This window comes from Chenopodium album, chromosome 26, assembly GCF_948465745.1.
Source record: "Chenopodium album chromosome 26, dcCheAlbu1.1, whole genome shotgun sequence".
NCBI lineage: Eukaryota > Viridiplantae > Streptophyta > Magnoliopsida > Caryophyllales > Amaranthaceae > Chenopodium > Chenopodium album.
Genome location: NC_137859.1, coordinates 29,898,679 through 29,908,169, shown reverse-complemented (window position 1 = coordinate 29,908,169; position 9,491 = coordinate 29,898,679). Strand labels below are relative to the sequence as shown.

Here is a 9,491-nt window from a genome sequence, read left to right as displayed (position 1 = left end):
ACTGAATATTCAAAGGTATTATTTAATCACCCAATAATACTCCCTCTGTTTTTTTTTATTTACATCAGTTTGACCGACACCTTTGTCAAGATGCAACTTTGACCATTGATATCTTTAATTGTCTTAGTAAAATTGTATCAAAATTATATTATGAAATTAGCACTAGGCGAAAATATGAATTGGCCACCGGTTCAAAACCCCCCAAGGCCACCGGTTTTGAACCGGTGGTCATTTGGGGGGTGGCAATAAACCAAAGTAAAGGCCACCGGTTCAATACCGGTGGCAAAAAGACTTATTGCCACCGGTTAACTGGTGGCAAAATGACTTATTGCCACCGGTTAACCGGTGGCCATAACACTCCCGCTATTTTTTTTGGGTATTAATAAGTATTGCCACCGGTTTTTCGGTGGAACCGGTGGCAATAATGGCAAAAAAAACAAAAAAAATTTTATTTTATTTTATTTTTTTCACTTAAAAATCAAGACAAACTCACATATAATCATAATATATATCTTTTTTTTTTGTTTCTCACATCATTGCTGCTCGTTTCTCCGCTTCATCCCAAAACACACATTCATACATTCATTCAAACATAAAATATTCATCAATGAATAAATAGTAATATTGCAAAAAAAATCAAAAATTAAAAAAAAATCACAAAAAATTACATATATTATGTAACAAAAAAATCAAAAATTACATATAATCATAAATTACATGTTTTCTCTTTGAATTAACCTTGAATCTGCAAAAAAATCACAAAAAATAAAAACACAATTCAAAATCAAAATACAAAAAAAAAATCACAAAAAACTAAAACACAATTCAAAAATCAAAATAAAAAAAAAAAAAAATCTGCAAAAAAAATTAAACATCAGAATTGATAAACAAAAAATTTAGATATGAAAAAATAAAAAAAAATAAAAAATAAAAAACCACCAAAACCCACAAACCACCCACAACCCACGACCCGTATGTCCACCACCCACAACCAACGACCAACCACCCAACAACCCACGACCCAACAACCCACCACCCACCACCCAGAACCCTCGACCCACTACCCAAATTCAACGACCCACCACCCACAACCCAAGACCCACCCCACCACCCACCTTAAACGACCTAACGTGCCCACCAGCCACCTAAAATGACCGACTCACCCCACCACCCACCTAAAACCACCACACCACCCACCTAAAACCACCGCATACGCAAAATAACAACCCAAATTAACTAAAACGGAAAAATCGAAAAATAAAATAAAAAACACACATACCATCACGGATCCACACAAAACATTGAAATAGGGTTTACGAGGCCAAATTCGACCATGAAAACTCTAGATCTAGAATTTTCATGGTCGAATTTGACCAGAAAACCCGTATTTTTATCACGAGGAGAGAGAAAGTGCGACAATAAGCTTGGTGGTGTCGTTGGAGGCGGATATGGTTGATGCGGAGGTGGTTGTTGTTGCGGCGGTGGACGAGCCGAAGGAAGGAGAGAGGAAGAAACCGCGAGAGAGGGAGAGGAGATCGACGAGAGAGAAAAAGAGAAGAGAGATCTGGAGAAAGGTGGAGATCGACGAGAGAGAGAACAGAGAGGGAGAGGAGAGAGAGGGGGAGTAAGAACGAAGGAGAGAGGGAGGAGAGCAGGAGAGGCGTGAGAGGTGAGAGAATACTAGGGTTAGGGTATATAAAGGAAGGGGAAAGAGAAGGGTGGGCTTTTCTTTTTTTTATTATTTGATTATTGCCACCGGTTCAAAACCGGTGGCCTTTATCATTTATGCCACCGGTTCGATTTGAACCGGTGGCAATGTACATATGCCTAATCCCGCCCATTTTTTAAGCTACCGGAGGGTTCTTTGGATGACCCAGGCAGCAAAGTAGGGTATATACCCTCCTTCAACCAAGTAGGCCTCCATTCACCAAATGTCTTGGCCCCCGTCTTATGAAGGTACTCCTTCTGCAATGCATTTGCCTTGTTTTGCTCTCGAAGTTCCTACATAAATACAAATGTTAGAATCATTACTGCAAAAAGAGTCAATATATTATCCAATTCTCATTAGATTTACTAGTTCTTACAATTGCTTTGGGTCTTGTTTTTTGAATAACAAATTCTTTCCACTCTTCCTCCGTCACGCTTGGCCATATTTTCCACGGTGGTTCTTGTTCCTCAACAACATCCTCATTTCCACCTTCACCACCCTTCCCCTTGGAAGCTTTCTTCTTGTGTTTCTTCTTCTTATAGATCCATCCATTGGTCAAATGGGTCTTGAAGCCTCTGAATCTCTACGCTATTAAAGAATCAAACACCCTTCTCTTCTCAGGATCATTTGGAATATTAAACAGCTTCTGCAATCACAAATACAAGCAATTATTATGTTAAATTCACTAACAACTATTAAGTGAAAGTATTTGTAATTGTGTAAATGTGCATTTAAACAAAACACTTGCCCTGGTATCATCCCAAAATGTTTGAATCAAGCCTGGAGGTACTTGCCGCCAACCAAATGTAATCGGGATTTTGCGCGCACACATGCCAACTTGGTTTGCATAATTCCGAAGCCATTTGCCAGTAGGTCGTCCTCTTTTGTCATACTCCAGGACCATGGGACCGTTTGGCTTCCTAAAACTTGTTGTCGGACCCCTACCCTTTCTCTTAGCAGGAGCCTTTAACCCCCCTCCACCACCCGTGTTCAATTGCTCATGTCTTTGGCTATCAGTTTGAGGAGTAGTGTTCTCACCAACGACCTCAACAATTGTAGAATCAATAGGAGGCGCACGTTCAGCTGACAATTCAAATTCTACAAGCCTGCGCTCAAAAGCATCTTGTTCCTGATCTTCTGGCTCACCCAAATCAGTCTCCTTGTTGACATCATATGGCTCGTCCTTGTCCTCATACTCACCATCATAGCCATCGTCATCATCCTCCAAATCCTCTACTAGTGGGTCATGATCGTCCTCCATGAGTTATAAAAACCTGTCATTACAAACATAAAACGATATTAGTTCCATAAAAGATAAAAATGTTGACATATAGGTCATACTACATGTAATCATATAAAATAGGCAAGTAAGTTCACATATAGATCATTTTTATTCTATTTTCATCAAATTGACTTGTAAAAATAGGCAACTAAGTTCAGTACATGTTAGCATATAAAATAGGCAAGAACTTGTAAAAATTTAGCAACTAAGTTAACACTTTCATTCATTTTTCCCAAAATTATTAATAAAATAACTTAACTTATGATTAAATAATACTTTTAAATGCTTACAATCTCAAATTAACTGTTGTAGTACCTCATTCTAACATTCCTTCGTTGTGGTCTGACCGCATATAACTTGTTTGGTCGTCTATATCATTTGATGCAATAGGTCTAGGAACAGTGAAAGGTGCTGAATCATCAAACGCATCGTATTCTTCCTCATCCTCAACATCTCCAATGCCTAGGATTCTTCTTTTCCCAGCTAGCACAATGGACCATTTTGAATCGACTGGGTCAGTGACAAAGAACACTTGCTTAGCTTGAGATGCTAGGATGAACGGTTCCGCAGTATCATTCAAGTGGCCAAGATCTACAAGAGTAAAGTCATCATACTTGACATTACGCCTGATATTATCAACCCACTTACACTTGAAAAGTGCAACCGTGAAGTTACAATAATCAAGCTCCCATATTTCTTGAATTCGACCGTAGTATGACAATTTTGCATCGATAGGAGATTTATCCTTTGCACTTGCAAACTCCCTTGACGATGCCACAAGCGTTACTCCACTGTTTTGGGTCGACGAAGATTTCAAATCCCGACCCTCTGTCCAAAAAGTGTACCCATTGATGTCATATCCCTCAAATGAGCGAACATCATCCCTAGGACCATAAGCAAGCCACCTTACTGTATCGGTGACACTATCATCCAAACGACTCATCACTCGTTCACTAAACCAACTCACAAACCTCTTATTATGCAACTGCATCAGTGCCCTTTCACCTTTCGATGGAAATTCATCACGCAAACTAGCCATGTGCTCATCTAAATATGGGTGAACATCTGCAACATGATGCAACACATAAAGGTGTGCTTGTAAGAACTGATCTCGATCAGGTGACATTCGTTTCGACCCAATTGTGCCATGACCATCCAGTATCCCTTCATGTCGAGATGTAGGAAGACCAATAGGTTCAGCAACAGCTAAATAGTCGGCCACAAAATTACCAATCTCCTCACTCACGGTCCCTTGAATCATGCTTCCTTCCGGATGAGCCGGATTCCTTACTTTATCTTGCAATGTGCCCATGTGTCTTTCAAAAGGATAGCACCACCTTAGGAAAACTGGACCGCACAACTTAATCTCACGCACCAAATGTAGAATGAGGTGGACCATTATGTCAAAAAATGAGGGTGGGAAATACATCTCAAATTTACACAAAGTCACAACCACATCCATTTGCAAAGCATCAAGTGTACAAGGATCAAGCACTTTGCTGCATATTGTATTGAAAAACGAACATAGGCTTGTAATAGCTTCCCTTACGTGCTTCAGTAAAATACCACGAATTGCAATCGGTAGAAATACTTGCATCAACATGTGACAATCATGGGATTTCATACTTGTCAAATTCATTTCGCCACTTAAGGATACAAATCTTTTCATGTTAGATGAGTACCCAGAGGGAACCTTAATGCCGTAAAGACATGCACAAAACATCCACTTTTCTACCCGTGACAATGTGTAGCAAGCCGGTGATAAATACTTCTTCTCAACCTTGCCTCGACCCTCATCATCTCTACTCTTTGAAGCATCCGCGGTCTTTCCCTTTCCCTTGCTCTTCCCCTTTCCTTTTTTCGAAACATTTACATTTTCCTGTTCCGGTTCCTTTCCCTTTCTATCCTTCCCCTTTCTAACCTTGTCCTGAGGCCATAATTCCGGACGAATCCCCATCTCTTGCAAATCTAGCCGTACACCCTTTCCATCCTTTGTTTTGCCTGAAATATTAAAAAGCGTTCCCACAAGAGCATCACACACATTCTTCTCTATATGCATCACATCAAGGCAGTGCCTAACATCATGTTCTTTCCAGTACGGAAGCTTCCACAAGATTGATTCTTTTTTAAAAAGAGCTGTTGAGACCGGAGCTTTTCATATTTTCCAAACACCGTTCGTATACCCTTAACTCGAGCATAAACCTCAACACCCTTCAATGGCCTAGGCGCAATCTCCTCCTCCACTGTCCCATCGAAAGCCTTTTTCTGCCTACGGTACGGGTGATCACGCCTAAGGAACCTTCGAGTCCTTAAGTACACATCTTTGTGAGAATTCTTCAGGTATATGCTTGATGTGTCATCAATACAAATGGGGCATGCTTTTTTCCCTTTAACCTTGTACCCACACAGGTTGCCATATGCAGGAAAGTCATTCATGGTCCACATAAGGGCTTCACGCAATGTAAACATCTCGTTCTTATGAGCATCAAAACAAGAAACCCCTTCGTCCCACATTTTCCTTAAATCGTCAATTAGTGGCGCAAGGTAAACATCTATGTCATTTCCAGGTTGCCTAGGCCCCGTTATTAGCAATGAAAGCATTATATACTTTCGTTTCATACATAACCAAGGAGGCAAATTGTAGATCACCAAAAGAACAGGCCAAGTGCTGTGTTGGGTACTAAGAGTGCCAAATGGATTCATCCCGTCTGTGCACAACCCAAGTCTTAAATTTCTGACTTCATCACCAAACTCCGGAAACTTCAAATCAATGTTCTTCCATTGCGGGGAGTCAGCCGGATGCTTTAGCATTCTGTTTTTCTGTCTTCCCTCGGCATGCCACCTCAAGTTTGTAGCGTCTTTTGGAGTTGAGAATAGACGCTTAAACCTTGGAATAATAGGAAGATACCACAACACCTTAGCAGGAGGACCCGTCGTACCAGGTTTGCAACTCATGCGCTTGTAGCGCGACTGCTTGCATCGTGGACACTCCTCCAATTGCTCATACTCATTACGATACAAAATACAGTCATTAGGACATGCATGTATCTTCTTATACTCCAAACCAAATGGACACATCAGCTTCTTTGCATAATAGTAAGACTTAGGAATTTCATTCCCATCAGGCAAGATATCACTTAATGCGGTCAACAAAGAAGAGAAACTGACGTCCGTCCACCCATGCTTCGACTTAATGTTAAAAAGTGTTAGCACGGCAGAAAGTTTGGAGTATTTTTTGCACCCAGGGTACAAAGGCTTTTTGGAAGCCTCCGAAATTAAATCAAACACATCACCTTCGACATTATGCAACATCTCATCCACGTCCTCATCCTCGACCTCATCTACTGGATCAACCTCAGCTCCATCCTCACCATCCTCAAAAACATATTCATCATTCTCACATTCCTCGTCCACATGAATCTCATTGCTTCTGTCATGCACATCATTCCCATCAAGATCCCCACTATACTCTCCACTTTCACCATGCCAAATCCACACATCGTATTTAAGTCTAAACCCACGACAAAGTACATGATCTCTAATGATCTCAACACTATTGACCACCTTCACATTATTACAATCAACACAAGGACAATATAGGTCTTCCTCACCCATTTTGCGCTGGTAAGATAAAGCCGTCTTGCAAAACTCTTGAACCCCATTCCAAAATTCCAATGTATCACGTCTACCATACATCCAACCACGAGCCTTCTCCATTTAGTAGTGTCTCTAAACATATATAGAAACATATTATGAATAATGTACAATTGCTACATATTTTACGTAAATCAACTTCAAGTACACACCGTGAATAAACCATTCATATAGTGAAAAAATGCATGTTTCCAAAGTGTCCTTATCACTACAACCTAACCCATCCTTGAATGTCTACTCTCACTAGTGAATGTATGTCAACTTTCCAATTTTAAGGAAAATCCGGCAGCACTTCCCCCCAGTTCTCCAAGTACACGATGTAGATAATTACTTACCCACATATGTACCCAGAGAACATGGTGAAGAAATGGAAAGCCAAGATGTTCCTTAAAATAAAAAAAAAGACATACATTCACCACCTAAGTGAGAGTAAACATTCAAGAACAGTCCCAACCGGGGACTATTTAAGACTTTCTCCTAATGAGAAAGCCTTGAACGGGTATCTAGGCATATGATGATGCAAACATTCAACAAGACACAACTTGCAATATCATGAACAAACTTTTATCAAATGGATAAATAGAAAGAAATATAGCTCCATAAAGATTATAGTTCATACCAATATAGCAATTATAATGGATGTAATGTCACGAACTTCCCACTTGAGTAGCTAATAAACTTGTGCTTCACTACATATCAATCTAAAAATTTTAAAAAATAAAACAAAACACAAAAGTTAGTGATTATTTAATAACTACAACCATTGCTAAAGTATATTGTAATTACAAAATTTGAGTCACTAGGTTACTAATCTCTAATTCATTCCTACGTACATTGCTCAAGTAACTAACAAACTAATTCAACCACAATATATTTAAATTTTCCCAATAAAACACTAGGCGAAAATATGAATTGGCCACCGGTTCAAAACCCCCCAATGCCACCGGTTTTGAACCGGTGGTCAGTTGGGGGGTGGCAATAGCTCCTTTAAAAGCCACCGGTTCAAAACCGGTGGCAAAATTAATTATTGCCACCGGTTAACCGGTGGCAATATTCACTTCCCACTTTTTTTTTTTTTTGATATTAAATTTAATGCCACCGGTTAACCGGTGGCAATTCTCCCATTTAATTTTTTTTTTATTCACTTGAAATTAAACCAATTAAACCAACAAAATAAATTCCCAGTATCAAAATATAAATATAATCGCAATCTTTAACAATTAAACCAACAAAAAAAATCCCAATATCAAACAATTAAACCAACAAAAAAATTCCCAATATCATATTATCAATTTATCATTCAATATAATCGCAAACTTACAACATATAATCAAAAAAAAAATTTACAATATCTACCCATTACAACATATAAATCAAAAAAAAAAATTACAACATCAAAATTAAAAAAAAAAAAAAACCCCATGCAACATCTAAATCAATAATCCTAAATCTTGATTCTTCGAATTAAGATCTAAATCAATATACCTGCATAAATTAAAACAAAAAAAAAACAAATCGATTAAAATAAAAAAAAAAAAAAAAAAAAACTCAGAACACTATGCATAATCGATTACAATCATTAAAAAAAAACCCAGAAAAAAACCCATAATTAAAATCGAATTAAACCCAGAAGCTCGAATTAAAATCAAATAAAATCGATTTTAAAACTCAGAAAATTCGATTTAAAAAACCTAGAAAAATTCGATTTCATACCCAGAAAAAATCGATTTAAAACCCAGAAAAAATCAATTTCAAAACCCAAAAAAACCCAGAAGAAATCGATTAAAATCAAATAAAAATCGAATTAAAGTCGATTTTAAAACTCAGAAAATTCGAATTAAAAAGCCCAGAAAAATTCGATTTAAAAACCCAGATATATTGGATTTAAAAACCCAGAAAAACCAAGAAGAAATCGAATAAAATAGATTAAAATCAAATAAAGTTCGAATTAAAATCGAGTAAAACCAAATTAAAATTGAATTAAAATTAAAAAAAATCGATTAAAATCAAACCCTAACCTCGATTAAAGTAGGTGTTACTCATGCATGTGTTCGTGGTGGTATTGTAGCGGCGGTGGTGTTATTGTTGCGGGAGTGGTGGACAAATTGGTGGTGGTGGTGGAGATCGAAGGAGAAGGGTATGGTGGTGGAGATCGAGGGAGAAGATATGGTGGTGGAGATCGAAGGAGAAGGGTATGGTGGTGGAGATTGAAGGAGAAGAGGTGGTGCCGTGGTGGTGGAGATTGAAGGAGAAGAGGTGGTACGGTGGAGATTGAAGGAGAAGAGGTGGTACGGTGGTGATTGAAGGAGAAGAGGTGGTACGGTGCAGATTGAAGGAGAAGGGTATGGTGGATCGATTGAAGGAGAAGGGTATATTGGGGCAGATCGATTGAAGGAGAAGAGAAAGAGAGGAGAGAGAAAGAGGAGGAGAGGGGAGAGAGAAACGGCTGAGAGGGGAGAGGGGAGAGAGTAGGGTTTGGGTTTTATAAAGGGGCGATTTTTTTTTTAATATTACAATGCCACCGGTTTTGAACCGGTGGCAATAATATTTTCCTCACCGGTTCGAACCGAACCGGTGGCATTACTATCCCCGCCCATTTTTCTCCTTTTTATTGCCACCGGTTCTTAAAAACCGGTGGCCATTGAGCGTTGTCTTTTTCATTTTTTCTACTAGTGAAACCACCTAAAATTCACTAAAAGAAACATATACAAAAACAAACATATAAAATACACAATTTAACTACCAATAATCAAAATTGGGGTTAAATTATATTCAAACCCTAGCTAATTTTAGTTTGCTCAATATGCCCAATAATTATTCAAATTGCAAATTGAAATATAGGTATAA

The 9,491-nt window shown here is 38.5% G+C and overlaps 1 protein-coding gene across 3 annotated transcripts; it reads right to left on the bottom strand.

Annotated features, from left to right (window-relative positions):
* Window positions 1-335: 335 nt before the first annotated feature.
* On the bottom strand, window positions 336-9,091 carry LOC145618571 (uncharacterized). 3 transcript variants are annotated; one of them, XM_081673343.1, is made up of 5 exons: window positions 8,663-9,091; window positions 7,264-7,345; window positions 2,457-2,982; window positions 2,085-2,354; window positions 336-2,001 (listed from the first exon to the last, which is right to left on the bottom strand). In XM_081673343.1, exons 3-4 carry the CDS (start codon window positions 2,967-2,969, stop codon window positions 2,292-2,294), a joined length of 576 nt encoding a protein of 191 aa, XP_081529469.1. In that variant the 5' UTR covers window positions 2,970-2,982; window positions 7,264-7,345; window positions 8,663-9,091; the 3' UTR covers window positions 336-2,001; window positions 2,085-2,291. The 3 variants fall into 3 exon arrangements, 2 of the variants coding, with proteins under 2 accessions (XP_081529469.1, XP_081529470.1); XM_081673344.1 differs by lacking the exons at window positions 7,264-7,345; window positions 8,663-9,091 and adding an exon at window positions 3,306-3,441; XR_014107947.1 differs by lacking the exons at window positions 336-2,001; window positions 2,085-2,354; window positions 2,457-2,982; window positions 7,264-7,345 and adding an exon at window positions 7,921-8,129.
* Between the last annotated feature and the right edge of the window lie 400 nt (window positions 9,092-9,491).